At 39.3% G+C, this 19,776-nt stretch overlaps 12 protein-coding genes and 2 non-coding genes across 14 annotated transcripts, besides 1 other annotated feature; 10 read left to right on the forward strand and 4 right to left on the reverse strand.

The window, feature by feature from the left end:
* Positions 1-3,579: 3,579 nt before the first annotated feature.
* On the forward strand, positions 3,580-4,521 carry GCN4 (amino acid starvation-responsive transcription factor GCN4; the record flags this gene model as incomplete). The annotated part of the gene is made up of 1 exon (XM_003646305.1): positions 3,580-4,521. One exon carries the CDS (start codon positions 3,580-3,582, stop codon positions 4,519-4,521), a length of 942 nt encoding a protein of 313 aa, XP_003646353.1.
* Positions 4,522-4,838: 317 nt separating this feature from the next.
* Positions 4,839-5,507, forward strand: NAS2 (Nas2p; the record flags this gene model as incomplete). The annotated part of the gene is made up of 1 exon (XM_003646306.1): positions 4,839-5,507. The coding sequence occupies one exon, from the start codon at positions 4,839-4,841 to the stop codon at positions 5,505-5,507; it is 669 nt and encodes a 222-aa protein (XP_003646354.1).
* A 92-nt stretch (positions 5,508-5,599) lies between these two features.
* URM1 (ubiquitin-related modifier URM1) lies at positions 5,600-5,905 on the reverse strand (the record flags this gene model as incomplete). The annotated part of the gene is made up of 1 exon (XM_003646307.1): positions 5,600-5,905. The coding sequence occupies one exon, from the start codon at positions 5,903-5,905 to the stop codon at positions 5,600-5,602; it is 306 nt and encodes a 101-aa protein (XP_003646355.1).
* A 125-nt stretch (positions 5,906-6,030) lies between these two features.
* Positions 6,031-6,314: a sequence feature (soloLTR - fragment).
* A 144-nt stretch (positions 6,315-6,458) lies between these two features.
* Ecym_4500 lies at positions 6,459-6,530 on the forward strand. The gene has a single exon. It is a non-coding gene; the product is annotated as a tRNA-Arg (tRNA).
* Positions 6,531-6,543: 13 nt separating this feature from the next.
* Ecym_4501 lies at positions 6,544-6,615 on the forward strand. Its single transcript has one exon. It is a non-coding gene; the product is annotated as a tRNA-Asp (tRNA).
* A 251-nt stretch (positions 6,616-6,866) lies between these two features.
* ATP3 (F1F0 ATP synthase subunit gamma) lies at positions 6,867-7,739 on the forward strand (the record flags this gene model as incomplete). Its single annotated transcript, XM_003646308.1, has 1 exon — positions 6,867-7,739. One exon carries the CDS (start codon positions 6,867-6,869, stop codon positions 7,737-7,739), a length of 873 nt encoding a protein of 290 aa, XP_003646356.1.
* A 536-nt stretch (positions 7,740-8,275) lies between these two features.
* Positions 8,276-9,160, forward strand: FIG1 (Fig1p; the record flags this gene model as incomplete). The annotated part of the gene is made up of 1 exon (XM_003646309.1): positions 8,276-9,160. One exon carries the CDS (start codon positions 8,276-8,278, stop codon positions 9,158-9,160), a length of 885 nt encoding a protein of 294 aa, XP_003646357.1.
* Positions 9,161-9,488: 328 nt separating this feature from the next.
* On the forward strand, positions 9,489-11,480 carry FAT1 (long-chain fatty acid transporter FAT1; the record flags this gene model as incomplete). The annotated part of the gene is made up of 1 exon (XM_003646310.1): positions 9,489-11,480. The coding sequence occupies one exon, from the start codon at positions 9,489-9,491 to the stop codon at positions 11,478-11,480; it is 1,992 nt and encodes a 663-aa protein (XP_003646358.1).
* Positions 11,481-11,610: 130 nt separating this feature from the next.
* CST26 (putative acyltransferase) lies at positions 11,611-12,849 on the reverse strand (the record flags this gene model as incomplete). The annotated part of the gene is made up of 1 exon (XM_003646311.1): positions 11,611-12,849. One exon carries the CDS (start codon positions 12,847-12,849, stop codon positions 11,611-11,613), a length of 1,239 nt encoding a protein of 412 aa, XP_003646359.1.
* Positions 12,850-13,226: 377 nt separating this feature from the next.
* On the reverse strand, positions 13,227-15,173 carry QDR3 (Qdr3p; the record flags this gene model as incomplete). The annotated part of the gene is made up of 1 exon (XM_003646312.1): positions 13,227-15,173. One exon carries the CDS (start codon positions 15,171-15,173, stop codon positions 13,227-13,229), a length of 1,947 nt encoding a protein of 648 aa, XP_003646360.1.
* Positions 15,174-16,349: 1,176 nt separating this feature from the next.
* Ecym_4507 (uncharacterized protein) lies at positions 16,350-16,838 on the forward strand (the record flags this gene model as incomplete). Its single annotated transcript, XM_003646313.1, has 1 exon — positions 16,350-16,838. The coding sequence occupies one exon, from the start codon at positions 16,350-16,352 to the stop codon at positions 16,836-16,838; it is 489 nt and encodes a 162-aa protein (XP_003646361.1).
* A 636-nt stretch (positions 16,839-17,474) lies between these two features.
* On the forward strand, positions 17,475-17,738 carry Ecym_4508 (uncharacterized protein; the record flags this gene model as incomplete). The annotated part of the gene is made up of 1 exon (XM_003646314.1): positions 17,475-17,738. The coding sequence occupies one exon, from the start codon at positions 17,475-17,477 to the stop codon at positions 17,736-17,738; it is 264 nt and encodes an 87-aa protein (XP_003646362.1).
* Positions 17,739-18,203: 465 nt separating this feature from the next.
* Positions 18,204-18,515, forward strand: Ecym_4509 (YciI family protein; the record flags this gene model as incomplete). The annotated part of the gene is made up of 1 exon (XM_003646315.1): positions 18,204-18,515. One exon carries the CDS (start codon positions 18,204-18,206, stop codon positions 18,513-18,515), a length of 312 nt encoding a protein of 103 aa, XP_003646363.1.
* Positions 18,516-18,952: 437 nt separating this feature from the next.
* PFY1 (profilin) lies at positions 18,953-19,432 on the reverse strand (the record flags this gene model as incomplete). Its single annotated transcript, XM_003646316.1, has 2 exons — positions 18,953-19,320; positions 19,420-19,432. The coding sequence occupies 2 exons, from the start codon at positions 19,430-19,432 to the stop codon at positions 18,953-18,955; spliced, it is 381 nt and encodes a 126-aa protein (XP_003646364.1).
* Positions 19,433-19,776: the final 344 nt, after the last annotated feature.

A 19,776-nucleotide genomic window follows, 5' to 3' on the forward strand; every position in this document is an offset into this window, starting at 1 on the left:
AAAGGATAATAAAAAACGAAAACCTTAATATTCGATAATTTATTCCGCAGGGTCTTCAGGCTTGTTGTTGTTGTTGTTTTTTTTTCTTCTTTCTTCTTTCTTCTTTCTTTGTTGAATGAACGCACCAATAAACGCAGGATCTCTAGAGTATTATATGGGGGCCACAGAGAACGGGAAAAGATGAAGAAGGAAAAAATGCCTTCAAACGGATACCACCGATGTAATAATAATGATCACAACCAAGCACAACGACAATGACGAGCCAATCCGAAAGAGGAGATATAAATAATCAGTGGTTAGGCTCGGGAAAAAGAAAGGAAAAAAGCAAAACAGGGCCCAAAAATAGCATATGCGTGGGTCTGCCTGGTTTATGTGAATGGTATGTATCCGCGAGGGTTTGTGGTGTAAGTGCAGTGCGGTGCGGTGAGTGGGATAATCGAGGATAATAGACAATAGTGGTGGATGGACGATGGTTTGTGCGAGTCGAAAGGTCGCGGTTGCAGCTGGGGGAGAGGGTAATAACGAGGAACACCGCTACCAGCAAGAAAGATGGGGGAGGGAGGGAAACAAGAAAGAAAAGCGAGATGTGGGAACGGAAGGGGGGAGAGGGGAGGAGAGAAGTTAGTACTTGTTGGAAAGATTTTTTATCTTTTGGCCACCCGGCCGTTCTCTGTCTCGCGGAACAAGGTCAATCAATGGCAGAATGGAAGAGATAAATAATATGCTGAGGGAGGGGGAGAGATGATATCTTTTGCTGGATGGGGAGTTGTTTTCCGATATGAGACATATGCGCGACGGAGAAGGGTAAGGGGGGCTTTTTGGCTTGCGCTGCTGCCCCACAGACTCGCGACGGTGGTACATTATGTTATTATGTAGGTAATAATACACAACAATAGGCGTTTGTAATTACGTAGGGTTGGGCTGTTCGTTGCCCTCGGTCTCGGTGGGAGGTTACCTATTGCGGACGGCGATCGTCTGTTGTCCAACAAAAAACAATAGCGCACGAATGCACGAATGCACGAATGTTTTTGGATGGGATAGGAAAGGGAAAAGCGGCAAAAGCGTTTGGGTGTATGCGGAGAAAAGATGGGAGGATATAAATAAACAATAGAGATAGCAAATGCGGACGACGGATCAGGTAAGGCTGCGTGTACGTGCGTGTGGTTTTGTGGAACTGGATTTACCTGCATGAATTGCATTCTGTGTATCAGGCAATAAATACGTGTGGGTCTGCACATCTACGAGGAGGATAATTTCTTTTGCCTTTTATCTCCTGAGAGAGACAAAGAGGGAGGAAAAAACCCGCGAAGTTTGTGATTGTTATCCTTTTCTCTGCACTTGCCCTAGTTTGTTATTGGAAAGCACCTGCCGTTGTGCGTTTAGCAGACAGCCCCAGGGAACCTGAGACAATAATAACAGAACCGCGCGGGAGATGGGACCGGGGTCTACGCTGTCTGCTGTAAGGAGACCCTGAAAAAGAAAGCAGTGCGCGATGCGGGCTGATCTGCGCAGAACCAACCGGAAAGGCAGTGAGTGCATATGTATCCAGAGCCCCGCATTTTAGTGCATTTAGCCGGCTATATGCGGAGTGCGCCATACACGTAAGCCAGCAGCCAGCAGCTGCTGGCTGCTGGCTGCTGGCTGCTGGCTGTTCCTGCAGGAATTATATCGAACGCATATCTCTCTGCCCCCTTACGTTTCATATACACATACATAAACTTGCGAGTTTCACTTGGAAAGGAAAGAAAGAAAATCACTTGGCATTAATGTACGCAATTGCATATCGTTCCACTGTGGTCCGTTGCAGCAGCAGCAGCAGCTGCCGCTGCTGCTTTGCCGGGAGCTAAGTGAGAGGGGTGAAAGTCTTGCAGTAAATCTCAGCAAGCAAACTGGTGTAGCAGCAAGCAAGCCAGGCGGGCAGCAAGCCAGGCAGCCAGGCAGCCAGGCTGCCTGGCTGCTGCCTGCAGAGGCGCAAAAGAGTAACCTACGGTGACGGAACTGTCTTAACTCCTGCCACGGCCCCTTCCGTCCCTTTTAGTTAATCATTACCGACCACCCTCGCATACAATACGTGCGCCCCAAGGAAAAAAGAAAATTTCACTTCATTTCATAACTCATAATATTATTTGGCTTTTTTTGGGTTTCGCCCTACTTGCCTACGGGGTTCTGGACTGCCCATGTGAGGAAACCTTGGCAGGATTGTTTTTATTATACAAACTGCTTATCTCCCTCTATCTACAGGCAAAAACAAACAAAAAAACGAACTATGTTGCCGTCAATCCCGCTTGGCGCGCCTGACGCGCGGTGTACGGGGTGTACGTATATCGCGAAAGAAAAAACGCACCAAGCGGAACCGGTCTCCTTTTGCGGGCCTGTCCGCCCGGTTTCGGGCTCCAGATCTCTATCCAATTAGAACTGCACCAAGACACCCATTGTTCAAACGCGGGGTAAAACAACTTATTACTGTAGAAAAATTTTCTATTTCCTGAAGAGGAAATCGAAGCTTATGCATGTGCTAGCTAATATAAACGAAAGTGGCATTGGACACTGCGAAACATGGTCATCGCGGTATATGGAGTTTATATAAGAAAAGGGAGAAACGACATGGAAATAAAGACCGGTGTCGGTAAAACAAGGGCGCAGTGCGGCGTTCTCTCGTCGGGAAAGTCCAACACGAGAAAAATTTTTTTATTTTTATGTGGGTTGACCAAGCTTACATAACAAACTATATATAATCAAATCAGAAAATTTTTTTTTTGTGTGGTATTATTGTATATATATATGTGCTATGCCTCACACGTAAATAATAGAGGTGGGTAGTTTCATCTCTACATCTTTTCCGTTTTTTGTTCTGTAGACTGGCAGACCCATCAACAGAAGACCGTTAGTTGTTCCAGAGATTACTGGCGATTCCATTCGAAGGCCATAAGTTTTTCGACGACATTGAAGTTTTGACTTGGACTTGACTTCACCGCATACATATTATTTTTTCGCGATCCACACGAGTCACGTGACGGTTACCGTCCAACACCACACAGCACAGCACACAATACAGCACACAGCACAGCAAGAAACACAGATTTCACATATAATTTATTAAAGAACCAGAAGAGTATACGTTTATTTTTTTCGAAACAAAATGGCCTGCTAAATTTTAATCTACTGTTTTAGAAGGAAAAGAAAAAAGAATTTTTTTTGTTATTTTAAAATAAGAAGAGGAATGTTTTAATGTTGGAAATGATTTTTTATTTTTCAGTCCACCCGCAAAGTTGATCTGCACATGTTTGATACAACTTTACGAGATAGAAATAAAAGAAGCGGTTTTTAATAGGATCTGAGCTGCTGCCTTGACTATCACAAGATGTTACTATCGTGAGATGAATAGCGGAGCGATGATTTTTTATTAAAATTCGATTCAGTATGGCGTTTTATTGCTTGTCCCAAGGATATTATTGGAACAGAAGAGGACCCGGATTTTGCCGATTATAGTATTTGCCCCGTCTTCAGAGAAAGGAAAGTAGGAAAGACAAGAAAAAAATAGAGTATAGAGATAAGAATTAGTAGTAGGAAGAATTGAATATGTCAGCGGATACCAGTGCCACGAGCAAGATTAGTGGTTCGTCGTTGTTTGATGCAAGTGCGTTTGAGTCGTTTGGGTTGCACGGCTGTGGCCATTCGATGATTGGTGCTACGCCTGCGGAGCAGCACGAGGCTTTGCAGCATGGGCGGGTGTCTGGCAGCGCTTCGTCGGTTTCGTCTTCGTCGTCTGTTTTGTTGGGGGAGCTTGTTTTTGACAAGTTTACCTCCGCGGACAGTATGGGCCAGCAGGAGTTACTGGTAAAGTCGGAGCAGGAGACGCCGCCGTTGTTCTCCGGCGACGCCAACACTGTGGAGCTCAGCTCGCATGTGGTAGAGAGTTTCTTTGAGTCGAGTTCTGATTCGACTCCTCTGCTAGGGTTGGACGGAGTCGACCACAGCAGCAATCACAAGGAGTGGTCGTCTTTGTTTGACGACGATATACCCGTGACAATAGAGGATGTGGCCGAGGCGCAGAGTGTGATGACGAGCGTTGAGGTGGATATGAACACTGGTTTTTTGCCTACTCCTGTGATTGAGAATATGGATCTCAGCGATGATGAAAATATCTTGGCACTGTCGTCGTCGGCTCTGGCTGGTGCAGGAGGGGCGTCAGCTCCAAAAAAGGGCAGCGTGGTGTCAAAGAAAAGCTCATTGAAAAAGAGAGCATCATCGTCTTCTGGCTCGGTAAAGTACGACCATTTGGGCGTCATCAGCTACAATCGCAAGCAGCGTGCGGGTTCGTTGACCCCCGTTGTTCCCGAATCCGATGATCCAGTGGCTTTGAAGCGCGCCAGAAACACGGAAGCTGCAAGACGTTCGAGGGCCAGAAAGCTTGAGCGGATGAACCAGTTAGAGGAGAGAGTTGAAGAACTACTTCAGAGAAATATACAATTGGAGGATGAAGTTGGAAGATTGAAGGAGTTGCTGAAAAACCAGTCCTAGTCTAAAAACATAATTAAAAAAAAAATAAGAAGTTAAAATAGTTTGGAGAGCGCCCGAGCTCTCTGATCAGTTTTCTGTGTTTTTACTATTATTATTATTTCTAATGTCTTGCTATGTAAGGAGAAGTCACCAGTACTGTTTTCTTTTGAACTACTGATTTAGTTATCGTATACATAAACTTTTGTTTCCTGTTGGGAACGTTTAATGGTACTTTTTGTTAGGAAAAAAAGAGCCTAATCGAATCGACCTTCCACCCCGTTACATGCATCTCTTCCTGCTTATCCATAACACACTCCAATTGATGCCACTGCTGCAAGATGGTGAAGAATGAGTTTGATGTTGTAGCAGACGATCTCGACAGACTTACACTTGACCCGAAACTCCATTCTCTCATCGCTTCCTATGCTACCCTTGAGCCTTCTGACTTATTTGCTCTAAAACAGGCGATAGAAGAGGAGCTGCTTCGCCTGTTTCATATGCTGCAAGATCAACACAAGTGTGATCTTACAAGCCCGTTAATCACTCCAGAAGGATTCCCTCGTTCGGATGTCGATGTTCTTCAGATACGTTTACTCAGACGTAATATCAATATGCTTCGTAACGACCTAAAGATGGTTATTGAACGTTGCGAGATCGTGTTGCCTCGACAACTTCAGCAGCAGCAGCAGGAGCAGCAAGAAACACCCAGAAGCAAATCAAAAATACCAGAAGCAACAATTCCATTTGCAGTTGTCACAGAAGTAACCCCCAACAGCCCATCATCCTTGGCAGGAATCTTAAGCGGTGACAAGATTGTAACCATTTCAAATATCCACGCAGGTAACCATCAGAAATTGGCTGCGGTAGGCCCAGTCGTGAAAAAGCATGAGCGCCACAAGCTTCCACTAAGAGTGCTTAGAACTGATGGCTCCTTCCATGACCTCATTTTAGTGCCGTCAAAGTGGGCCGGGCCTGGTTTACTAGGCTGCAGGCTCTCTGAACTCTAAACTTTGCAATAAGAAAAAACAATCCATTTATATATATATACCAATATATGCACCCGTATTATCATCATTATTAATATTTACACGCTGCTTTTTTAACCACCATGTAACGTAGAAGTAAATGACACTACATCTCCATCCTCCAACACATATTCTTTCTGTCCTTCTAACTCCCAATCAGTATCGTTAATAAGTGTAAGAATTCCCGGTCTGATAGTATCATGCTCAATGAAAACATCTTTATCCTTTGGATTCTCAAGCATGTTCTCTACAATATAGTCAATGAGATACCCAACATCCACATCGTACATGTCCTCCCGCTCGACCGTTACCTTGTATTGTCTTTGCTTGTTAAATATAACATCCAAACCACCTAAAAACTCCACTTGAACTGTAACCATTGCCCCTACCTTATTATTCCTGCAGTGGCCATACGTATCGACCTCATCGAATAATATTGATAAAATCTGTATTTATAAAAAAAACCTACACAAACCAACTATTTCTTTTTTTTACTCACATGATCTGTCGAGGGCCACTAGTTGGGGTCACGTGCTAGCTTGAACTTCTCGTCACGTGCCAACTAATACTTAGGTTGATGATCAGTTACTGTTTATATAGTCTCTAATCTGGCTCAACTACCCTCTGGGGATCTAGCTGGACCTATATCTAATCTAATCTAGCTAGTTTGGGTCTTCTTATATAGTTTCTGTTGTCCTACTTAAGCTCTCTTGCTTACTTGCTATGCAGATTCCTAGCCGATAACAGCTCAGTGGTTATCTTGACACTTCTAACAACTCTGATTCGCTGCTTCTTTGTCTTGTTATCGTGACTATCAACATGCTCCTTAGCCTGACTATCATAACTATCGGGATGCTCTTTTGATTTTACGACATACGACATGATCAAAAAATAATCTATTGATTAAAAGAAAGAAAGTCACACCAGTGTGTAGCTCGCGTGGCGTAATGGCAACGCGTCTGACTTCTAATCAGAAGATTGTGGGTTCGACCCCCACCGTGAGTGCTTTCCACCGTCCTCCGTGATAGTTTAACGGTTAGAATTCGCGCTTGTCGCGCGCGGGATCGGGGTTCGATTCCCCGTCGCGGAGTTTTTGATCACGTGACATTAAGCACGTGATCAGAGACCAATGAGGATGCACGATTTGTTTAAACCTGGACACCACATAAATCGCAGGGCACCTGGATGATTTTTTTTCACCTGCAACGAGAATATTTAGATACTTACAACAGTTTACATACACATACATACAGTAGAGAGAGGTTCGATCGATTGGAAAAGCATCCAATACTTCAATTAGGACTCGCTGCCTCAGACCAATAATTTAGAACGTTGTGCACAATGTTCTTTAATTCCAGAGCCCCCATGGCTATTCGCAATGTTCAAAGAAACTACGCCACTTTGAGGGAAATCGAAACCAGATTGAAATCTATTAAAAACATTGAAAAGATCACCAAGACGATGAAGGTTGTGGCTTCTACAAGATTGTCCAAGGCGGAAAGAGCAAAAAAGAGTGCCAGAAAGTACTCCCAAACCGATTCGGAATTTTACAAGAATGCTGAAACTACTCTACAGGAAAGCAGTGAACCAAAGGACTTACTCATCGCTATTACCTCTGACAAAGGTTTATGTGGTTCCATTCATTCCCAATTGGCAAAGAGTGTCAGAGCTCAGTTATCTGAGACGCCAGATGCAGATGTCGTTACAATTGGGGACAAGGTCAGGAATCAGCTTGTGAGATCCCATGCTCAAAATTTGAAGTTGTCGTTCAATGGTGTAGGTAAGGAAGCTCCAACGTTTGAGGAGTCTTCTTTGATTGCCGACAAGATATTGCAAAACGGTGTTGATAAGTATTCTAGAATTATGGTTTTCTATAACTCTCCAATTTCCTCTTTGTCCTTTGAGCCATCTAAAAAGCCTGTCTATAACGCTGAAACAATCGAGCAATCTCCTGCTCTTTCCAAATATGAGGTCGATTCCGATGCTGAAGTCTCACAAGATTTATTTGAATTCACGTTGGCGAACCAAATTTTGTCAGCTATGGCTGATGGTTACTCTGCGGAGATTTCTGCAAGGAGAAATGCAATGGACAATGCCTCCAAGAATGCTGGTGATATGATTAACAAATACTCTATTCTATACAACAGAACCAGACAAGCTGTTATTACTAACGAGTTGGTTGATATCATTACTGGTGCATCATCTTTGGATTAGAGGTAATAGCTGCCACTTTTCCTTCTGAGATTGATTCATATTTTGATTGGGGCAATTACGATTTTTTTCAAGATCATTTATTCATCTCAGATTAGTAGGATTTTGGGAAGGGGGATGCTGTGCTCCTAGAAAAGGGCAGCACATATTCATATCTATCCCTATATACATAATGAAGTACAAACGTTCTTAAATTTGGAAAAATGACAAAGAACATTCATATCTCTTACCTGTTGTTGTTATGCTGAGTGTTCTAGACTTGGCTTTATATTTATGTATTTTTAGGTCCTTTCTTGGTTTTGCACAAATGCGTGTCAGTGATGTTTCACCTCAGTTAGACTCAAGTCGGAGATGAACGCATGCCATAATCAAGGGCGCACAGTAAATCTTAGATGTTTCATACTGATGACGGTTGGTAAGAGATAATAAAACTATATAAATACAGTCAGTGGACTTTTAAATTGTTATGGATGTTTTGTCTCATATGTAATTTATTTTTACAGACAGGCGCCTAATCAATACTTTATTAACTGCCAATAATGTTCGGAATGGCTTGGTTTATTATTAAAAGGATGCCAAGAATTCTTGCATTAATGCTAAACTTTATTTCAATATTCTTGATGGTATTTTTATTAATTGGGTGTTACAATGAAGAACAACAGACAACCTTCCTGACTCGTTTCCAATTCAACAAAGAATCACCAATGTATTCCATCATTGAAAATACATTCAAGGGAAAAACGGAGACTGAAGGATTAGAGAATATTAGGGTCAAAGCAGGATACTTGGGAATCTGTGTCAGCAATTTGCCTCAAGCTTATTCGCGTGATCCTGTACTGTGTTTTGGACGTAAGAACGTTACAGCCTCTCCACTATACGAACACTTGAACATTAAAATCTTCAACATCCCATCAAGAGAAAACGCTACACAACCTGATACCACGAATTTAAATATTTTAGATTTGGCCCATCTTTCTATTGCCGATGTCATTCATCCATATATATTGATGCTCAACGTCATTCTCTGCATATTAATGTTCTTCTTAACACTCTATACTGCAGTTCCAAAATTGCCATTTAAGAGGGCCCTAAATTCTGCACTTTTGATTATCAGTCCAATTTTAGTCGTGTTACTTTCATTTGGCTCGATGTGGAGCCATGTAGCAATAAGCGCCAGTAAGGCTTTCATTCCAAAGGCAAGTATGAACATAATAAAAATTCATAAAGGAAGAAAATCATCTTCAATGGTCTGGTTCAGCTTCATCTTCATCCTTCTAAACTGTATTATCATATGGGCAATATACTTCCGTGATAGAAAAAGCCCTGAAGAGGAAACATCAGAGCAACGTGAGTATAACAAATATTCCAATAGCGAATATGGTAGATATAACGGTGACAGGTCCACCACAAGTACAAAATATTGACATTCCATTTCACAAGAAACAGATAAGTTAATATAGATACTTGTGAAGAGTTAATATCATTTTAATAAAAGACAATACCTAGTTATTTTTTAAGAATCAATTTGAATTTATGCCATTTATTCAATTTAATATAAAAACATCTTGGTGATTTGTTAGTGACACCTTCAAAAACGCTCGCACTTAAGTAATATCCTGGAAGGCAAATTTTCAAGTGGACGTATCTTTCATACATATAGATACATATAACAACAGGATTATCAGAAGTAACAGATAGGATTCCATAATAGTGTTATTCCTATATATGAATTAGATTTGCAAAAGACACTCGATGATATACCCGGTAATATATGCTTTATGTGGTGTTACACTATTATGGCAGCTATGTTCGTGTGGTATCAGTTTAGTCTTACTACCGTTTACCTATCTGATTGACATATTGGACAAGAAATACAGGATTAGGGATGACTTTTATATTATACCATACTTTATTACTTCAGTTTTGGGTTATATATGGCGTTTGCAGACCAATAGATTTCAAAATTGGTATATTTTTGAGCAAAAGGTGAGGAAACATGGGTCTTTACCTTGTATCATCTATCCAAGGCCATTAAAGACCAAAGGTGAGTTTGAAGTTGAGTCCTACAGCTATAAAGGTACATATGATATTGTTTTACGGCTGACGCATATTTTGTACAACGAGTATGGCATTAGAGCAGGTGATTATATTGCATTAGATTGTACCAATAAGCCTTTGTTTATTTTCCTGTGGCTTTCTCTTTGGAATATCGGTGCTATTCCAGCTTTTTTAAACTACAACCAACTTGGGAAGCCGTTGGTGCACTCTATTGTGACATCGAATGTGAAACAGGTTTTGATTGATCCGCAAGCTAGCCAAGCGATAAAAGCTACGGAGGAAGAGCTTCTAAAAGAGGTTCCGGACATTCAATTACGCTACTTAGATGAGGACCAGCTTCTTAGATTAATAACCAGTACTTCGAGTCCATCACTACGTATTAATGACGATGAAAGATCACATAAAACACTAAAGGACTTCGAACCTGCGCTACTAATATTTACTTCCGGAACCACTGGTCTTCCTAAACCTGCAATTATGTCTTGGAGAAAATCAACTATTGGGTGTGCTCTATTTGGACATGTTATGCGCATCAGAACGGATAGCATAATTCTGACAGCCATGCCGCTATATCATTCTACAGCTGCTTTATTGGGTGCATGTGCGGTGTTTTCTCAGGGAGGATGCGTCGCCATTTCTAATAAATTCTCTGCGTCTTCTTTTTGGAAGGAAGCATATTTAACAAGGACAACTCACATACAGTACGTTGGAGAAGTTTGTAGGTACTTGTTAAACTCACCAAAATCGGAGTATGAGAATAAGTGTCGTGTGAGGGTCGCGTACGGAAATGGCTTGCGGCCTGGCATATGGATGGATTTCAAAAATAGGTTTTACATTGACGTTATTGGTGAGTTCTATGCCTCCACGGAAGCACCATTTGCAACGACTTCATTCCAAAGAGGAACCTTTGGAGTTGGTGCCTGCAGAAATTATGGTGCTTTGATTAATTGGATTTTATCCTATCAGCAAACGCTAGTTAGAATGGAACCCGACGATGATTCTACAGTTTATCGTAATAGGAGCGGTTTCTGTGAAGTTTCTAAAGTCGGTGAACCTGGAGAGCTAATGATGAGGATATTTAAACCTAGAAAGCCAGAAACTTCCTTTCAAGGTTATGTGGGGAATAAAACCGCCACACAATCTAAAGTTTTACGAGACGTATTCAGGAAAGGCGATGCATGGTACAGATCTGGTGACTTACTGAAAGCTGATGAAGATGGATTATGGTATTTTGTAGATAGATTAGGGGACACTTTCAGGTGGAAGTCTGAAAACGTTTCTGCCACAGAGGTCGAAAACCAGATGATGCGTTATAACAAAGAGATTTTTGAATGCGTAGTTATTTTAGGAATAAAGATACCTAACCATGAAGGTAAAGCTGGTTTTGCAGTTGTCCAGTTGAAGAATGAATATTTAATGGAGGATAAAATTCATTTATTGAATGGTGTATTAGATCACTTGAAAATGAATTTACCAAAGTATTCTTTACCAATCTTGGTAAAGTTTGTGGATGAAATTGAGGTTAGCCACAATCATAAGTTAGCAAAGAGAAAGTACAAGGAACAAAAGCTACCGCATGGCGAAGAAGGAAACGAAACTATCTATTGGTTAAAAAACTACAGTGAATATTCTCTTTTGACAGATGAAGACTGGAGCCTGATTCTTAGCGGAAAATCTAGACTATAAACATTAAAGGTATTGTGAACTTTCTTTACATAGGGTACAAAATTACCAAATAAACCATACTCGAGACTCATCAAGTTACACTCATTAATCAATAGATTTTTTTTAAAAATTATAGTTTCCATAATTCTAGCTACAGGTAGTTGGAATATGTCTTATTATTTCTTCCAAAATACAGAAGTGCCAATTTCGTTAACATAGCCGATGTTAACATGGATACTATTAAAGGAACAACCAAAATCGCAGCAACTTCTAATGGAGCAATCTGACATAAACCAGTAACAGTATGATTTAATTCGGAGTCTAAGTCAAACGATCCCTTTTTATAGTACCTGTCTAATAACTTATCCTTTTCCTCCCAGACATCAAATACCCATTTCTCGAATTGTTCACTATCATTATATGGAATCTCTGACAGTTGAAACGCCCTTAGATGAATAGAAACCAATTTTGGAGCTTTACCTCTCAAAAAAACGTTTCTCAAATTATATATCTCCTCACCATAGGTGCCTTTTGTGACCCCAGAGTAACCTAAAGTAACATCATACAGACATTCACAACTTGGAACTAATTTTTGCAAAACAAATTTCAATCCAGTCACACGCGGCAACAAAACATTTGAAAATGGTTTACGATTAACCTTAGCACCATACTGGTCGCTTCTAAGTCTCGTATTTTTGCTCATATTAGTACCCTCTGGAAATAAAATCAATGCATATGGCCATTTCATCTGTCCATCTCCACTTTCACTCTTTGGAATAGAGAATTCCTCAATTCCTTCAGGCGTAAAGTTAGAAGGCACATTACCCGACAGCTTACCAATACCACGAGAATCCATATCCAAATCTTGTAGAGTATTGGTTAAATTCACCTTATCTAACTCCCACTTTCTATTCATAAATATAAAATTGTAGTTTTTCATACCATACCCCAGTACAGGAATAGACTCCAGAGACTTCTTCAACATAATAATAACATTCCCCGCCAACCTTGACGTATAAGCAATCCACCATAAAAATATCCAATCTGTATATAGCTGGTGATTGCAGATAATTACCGAATTACGTTTCAAAGAAGACACGATTCGCTGTAAACTTGAGTCCTTCCTAAATGTACCCTTAGGAATCGACGCGTTTTCAGTCGTAATACTGACATAGGAGGGTGCAACCAGACATAATATAGTCACCAAAAGCACGATAAAACTCTTCTTACTCCTATTAAGGTGAATTTGTCTTTCAACAGCATTAGCATGATATATCGTAGTGACAAAGAACTGATAAATTGCGATTGTTAGACATCCATTAAAAAATATGAATATAACCACAGACGTAACAGCTATCTTATATAAGTAACTCAGTAGATAGCTCACCATAGTAATTCTTAAACAACCTTTTGTTACCGCACTTCTATTAACAAGATCTGGGTTGTTCTGTTCAAAGATCAATTTTTTAATAACTTCTTTGTAGGGGGTAAACGAAGTTAGCCTTTGTTCAAGCCATTTATTTACGCTCCATATATCAATGACGCAGCATTCCGCTTTTAGGACAAGTAATGGATGCTGGCTCTTGGGGGCCTGTGGAACTTGGTGTGCATAATGGTGCGGTGCAATCTATATCCAACTACGTCTACATAGATATGATTTATGGGAATGATTCAGTTTTGAAACATGACTAAAATTACTAAATTTGTATGTTTGAGGCGAAGAGTTTTTATGAACGCTAAGTTTTATGTATTAATAACATAATTTTATTATTCTACGAGTTCGTAGAGCCTCTGTAAGTCATAATTAGCTCTCCAGTAATCACTCCTTGATTTTAAGATGATTAATGAAAGCCCACCAACGCTAATTATAATCTCCAAGATGGTTAGAGCCCAGCCTGGTCCAATTTTATTTAACATAGGTTCAGTAACGAATACTGCAACTGCAGCTAAGAGCATTCTTACTAGGTTATTAAGTGCTATGGCAGTAGCACCCTTGCCGGGTAATGAGTCGACTAAGTATGTTACGATAGCACCAATTGTGACCATTGAGGCGAAGCCAAATAAGGCAGTTCCGATAAGTGGGAGCGCCCAGTGAACTTTTTTGTCCAGGCACCAACCACATATGGATAGGGATATAGGGAAAGCTATTGCTGCAAAGACCATATTCCAAGAGAGCCGTGATTCTGGTGCTAAGAATCCATGCTTTTCCTTGTATCTTTTTAGTAATTCGTCGATGAGACGCCCTCCATATATGGAGGTGATGATGTATGCCAAAGAAAGCGGAATATACAACAAACCTATATATAACGGTTTGAAATTATATGGCGGGTTTGAGTAAGAGTATGAGATAGTCATGTTGACGAAATAAAGTGTTGCGAATGTTATTGCGCTATAGATGATTGCGAGAAACACAGGAGGGTATCTTAAGAAGTGCAAGGAGTTCAAAGGTTGTAGCAAGTAAAGATAACCAAGTTTTCCCATGCGCTTTAAAATACCAACATTAGAACCTTCGTCTGCCAACTTGTCTAGGTGCTTCTCTACATTCGATCTTGCTCTCTGTAAATCTCCCTCCAGTACATTTCCGACAACCCTCGGATCATGGGAACAGATCAGAGATAATTCTGGTACACCAGGGTCCCTATGTATGTGTATTGAATCACTAATATGTGTCATAATTCTTTCTACGTCTTGTGAGCTATGTGGTAAATCCACATTGGGAGCAATCGCATTTCTTCGTCCTTCAGTCTGACTGCTGTCATCACAGGTGCTTCCGCCCAACTCTGATGTATTTGCATTACGTTTTAGCTTCTCTTGGAGGATTTTAGCTATAATAGCCTTATTATCTTGAGTACGCAAAGTCTCAGGTAAAAAGCAAACTATCAGAACAATATTAGCACCTGCTAGGATTACAAGAAACCATTGAGTTGATCTCCAAGACCAAAAATTCACTAGAATTGAACCCACAATGGGAGCAATTAAAGGACACAGTAGCGGACCCAAATAAAAGTACCCCAAACTTCTCCCACGTTCCTCTGGGATGTATAAATCTGCAATTGTTCCTGCACCGACACTTTGCACACTGGCACTAGAGGCACCACATAACATCCTTAAAACTATAAACGTAGTTATATCTTTCGACAACGCTGCTCCAATAGTGAATACCAATGTCAGTGTAAATGACACCACATAAACCGATCTTCTTCCCTTTCTCTCCGAAAAAGATGACCACCAGAGAGGTAGCAGTCCCAAAAATGCCAAGTAAATACCCATAGACAGACTAACCATAAATGGTGTCGTATTGAATTCTTTCTCTATCGGAACTAAAACAGGATAGATGATATTAGTACCCATGGGCCCCATCGAACAGGCAAACGCAACAAAAAAGACTATAAACCCCTTGGTGGTCTTGGGATATTTTCTTGCATCCTTATATTCAGGTATTAATGTAACTTTAGATAATAAACCTCGTCTCTTAGAGTGCGACACCACCAATAATGGATCATTCAATTTCCCTGAAAAATGCCTATTGTCAACCACACCCTTTTCCTGATCAAAAACACCATCTGATTGGCTATTACTATCATTCTGAGCATATAAAGCTTCAGGAATATCTGCTCTCTGACTATCTTCGCTCAACACAGAACTACTGGCAGTTCTTTCTTCAGTAGAAATAACGTCCCCATTACCGACACCACCTCTGCCAAAAGCATCCATTTTTGGAATATTAAAAAGCTTAAAACTAGCCAACTAATGTCGATATTATAGTACCACTATATTCCATAAGCCGATGAATGTGAAATATGAATATATATATATATATATATATATATATATATATGCCTGAGTACTTGATGAACCTGCATATAAGGTAAACCAACGGAGGACCCTTCAAGAACTTGTTGCTTTTTGATTAAGCTTTTTCAGAATACATATTAAACAGAGTCGGAACTTCACGGACCGGAACCAGCCGAGGTTAAGCACCTCGTACTTCTTGTAAGTTATTACTTATTTCAAAAATTATTCAGGAATTAATATTACTTACCTGAGTCACTAAGGAATAATTACCGCAACTACTGTTTTACCAGTTTTAAGAAGGGTTAATGGAGTTCCTTTTTTATAATTGCTGACAAGAAGCTTGATAATCGTTAACTGGCACGGAAGCCAAGAAAAAAATAAACGTCCCGAGTAGAGTTTAAGGTGTTAGCATCATGACGAATATAATAAGACAAAAAAGATAGAAGGATGTAGGATGCTGATACCCCGGAACTTCGAGCATATGTAAAGTAACATATTCCAATTATAATTTTGGTGCCTTCGAAAAAGTGAAACCATTTTTTCGGTAGGTTATCACCTGGAATTGGCTAATCATAAAAGGAATTCTAGACGACAGAGAAATTCCGGATGCCAGAGAGAGCTCGACCTTCCAAGATCAATTAGTTTTAAGTGCTGCGAAGTGTATGGGTGAATTCTATGCTGTCATGCGTTCCATTAATGTTGGAGATGAGCTGTAAAAAAGAGGTAAATCTCCCTTTATTATACATACTGATTTGATGATCTAAATCTTATTATTTGGTATAGTAGGTCATTGATATCGTGACTTGGCGAAGGCCACTTTAGAGAAGTTTTGGTATCGTCGTGATGTTCCTTATAGGAAAATTGGATATATAGTGTAGTGGTAAATGTTGGGGACAAAACGCTGACCGCGTCGCGATGACACATACTAAATAACATCAAACCAAAGTCCACTAAATTAGATTAAATTCAAAAAAAAACCATTTGAAAATAAGGGTAATAATATCATCAAGTTTCTTTAACGTAGAGTCCAGTGTACATATTAAGTATTGAAAAATAAGAGATACAACTAAAGGATACTGTAAGTGATTTAATTAGATGAGATATTTTTACCTGTTAATTACTTCAGTAACTCTGTTTGTGTCAGTGTATTCTTATCCCGGAAGATTATTTTTACAAAATAATCAATTATTAAATACTTCACCTGATCTTAGACATGCCTATCTAAAATATGCGCCAATTATTAAAGAGGAAATACAGGCAATGAGGGAAAGAATGAATAATAGGTCGGAAGACCATTCAGAAACGGAGCATGAAGATACAGCGTATAGTATTACCGATTTTATTGACTTTGAAAAAAATCTTCCCAATGGTAAACCGTATTACGTTGGAGAAGCTGTTTTAAATGAATTAACACCCACTGCTGTAATACCTTCTTTAGGAAAGAAAATAAATCAATGGTTACCGAATAATCAGAATTATATGAAATTCATTGAAGAATTGCTAGAAACAGATCCTTTAATAAGTTTTAAAATATCAGAGACCAACTTATTCGAAGGGTTAAATGTTATTAAAGGTGAACGCTGAACGACTGAACGACTGACTGGCCAAAATATTTCCAAATTTTTTTAATAATCATACCACTGATGTCTTCGAACATTGTGGCATGCTTACTACAGAAGAACTCCATTTTTTGTTTTGGCACAGAAGATGGACGAATTAATATAAATATCTCGATTCCTCTGTAACTGAACCAATATTATATAATTCCAATCGAATAGACATATATAATATAGCTTTCTGTTCTTTTGCCTCATCGTATTATTGAATTTTGTCACCTAATTATTAACAAAATACATCGCGCGCAAGTAAAACCTTTCAAGAATTCTTCAAATAAAAATAAAGCCATATAGATTTCGGTGTATATCAACTGATTTACAGAAAAGGTTTCTATGTATACTTTTAGAGACCACTGATAATATACTATAATCTCTAGGTACTTGAGTTCCAACGTTACCAAGGTATCTAGCACTGTTCACTCCTCCCCATCCCCTCCCCTAACGTCCTTGTTCCTTTTTTCTGATAAGGAATATCAACATCAACTTCAAAGTTTTTGAGGTCATATATCTGGGCTGAGTATTAGTATACTACCTGCTATCCGCTCTACCATTCTGTTGAACTGATAACCACCGTGTGCCTTTTTTTGATTCAATCATAGGGAAGATGACGAACATAACCAAATATATCCCACACAATCCGTTATTTCTTTGTCCAATATTTCTTATTGTATCAGATTTGATATTCACCGTTTATTCTAATAAATCTCCTAGGGATAACGTCATCTCATCGACTACAACAACTTTCAGTTCAAGTTCAAGCACTTCTACTAGAGGACAGAGGATTAAACAATTGGTGAATCAAAAATTCAACCAGCGACCCAAGAAAACCGGTATACTTCACAGCATACAGGATTTTACAAAGAAGTAGTGACGATTTTAATCTATTCTTGCCATTCAGTTTTCTATTTAAGCAAAAGGGAGGCTCTTTTGTATTTTATGGGGTTTTTACAAAATGACACATTTTGGGGATATTATGTGACCCTTCTCCTGGGGAAAAGAGGATCTTATCCACAACCAAGCATGGTTATATGTATAACAGCTTTATTTATCTTCTGTTTAACAGCAATTAACATGTCTTATTATTTGAGGTTAATATATTATGTTGCACTACATCAGTAATAGTTACAAGGGCATCTCCCAACTGGTAGGGTATATAAATCCATACACCACATATTTACATAATCATATAATATGATTATCGATCATTATAAGTTCGACTCTGAGAATCATCCACATCATCCATATTATTCACTTGTGTTGGCAGAACAACAATTGAGAGAGCTACTAAATAGCAGAAGCAAGAGCACGTTTGATTGAATTTGACCAGGCTGAAATGGTGGAATGGTGCGTAACTGTGTATGATAAACCAGGGTCCGATAGATCTCCATATAGATCTATGCACCTCGAAAGGATTCCTGAATTAGTACAAGAAGGCAAAATAGTGGTGGCTGGGGCAATTTATAAAGATTTAGTGGATGGGAAACCAGGTGGATTTGCAGGATCACATTTGATTTTGGTCGCAGATACGAGGGAAGAGGTAGTTGAGCTTTTAAAAGGTGATATTTATGCGAAGGAAGGAGTGTGGGATATGGATAACATTTTAATCTTCCCCTTTGGTTGTGCCGTTCGCAAGGAAAAACAGTAAGGATTGAGAGCCAAGGGTCTGGAAATATTATTATATCCTATTTAAATTTATTATACATATACATATAGTAACACATATATTAGATATCATGCGTTATTTCTATTCCAATTTAACTACACTGGCAAATAAAGGTAGTTTTCAGTTTCAAATATATACATTCACATATATATACACACACAAGCACACATATATATACGTCGTATAGTGAAGTAGTCTGCATATAAATAGATATACATACACACATAAACCTCTTTCTTTTAAGATTAAGACAAAAATTCAGATATCTAAAAAAAAAATTAATAATGATAATGATGCTGTAAATGTGAGAGGAGGACGCTGATATTGGAGGGTATTTCAACTGGTTAAACAATAAATCAAAGATAATAACATCGAAAAAAAATAAAGATGCAGATACAAGATAGAGAGTGATCAATCAATCAGTATTGGACACTAATCAAATAATCTGCTAACTGTTCGACAATCTTTGTAGCTTCACCTGCTTGAACACCCGCAGGGTAGTGTGCAATCAAAATAGTTTGCTTGGTTCTGACTGCAATTATCCCCTCAGCTTCATGTCTACCATAAATCGACCTATCGTCAGCTCTTAGTAGCATAAATTTCTGACTTTGGATATGTAATCCATTGGATTGCAACCCACCCGCATTGTCAAAACCTTGAGAAATCTCACTAATCTCATTCGCCTCTAACGACATACCACCAGAAGATGCCCAGATCGTATCCCCAGCTCTGGAATAAATAATGGCTTTGTCCACTTTGCCAGTAGCTATCAAATTATCGGTGTAAGCTGCACAGAAATCCCAGTTAGTATCCCTCAGCAGAACTTCAAACTAGCCGTTTTCCAACAAATAAAATAGGCCCCCATATTTTTAAATATCCCTCATACCTTGCCAAGACATAATAAGCTTTGGATATATGATAAATCAGTAACTGAATACTTGCGATGATTCCACTAACCGAATCATCAAAAATGATAATAGTATGATTTGTCAATAATTCGTTGACTTTTTGTGACCTTTTTATATAAGGGGTTTTGTTAAATCTTCAAAGATCGTTTTTCACGGAAAAGACCGGGTAATTGCGATCTTCAACAACCCTTCAGGACAGGTATTGGAGGAATGGAATAGATATCCATATGTGTGCTAGTAGATGGAGGCGGGAAGGGGTTTTAGTGGGTGGCGGGCATGCCAATGGGTTGTTTTTTTAAATTGCAACCGAGTTATATAATATATATAGATATATA

Source organism: Eremothecium cymbalariae, chromosome 4 (assembly GCF_000235365.1).
Source record: "Eremothecium cymbalariae DBVPG#7215 chromosome 4, complete sequence".
NCBI classification, from domain to species: Eukaryota; Fungi; Ascomycota; class Saccharomycetes; order Saccharomycetales; family Saccharomycetaceae; genus Eremothecium; species Eremothecium cymbalariae.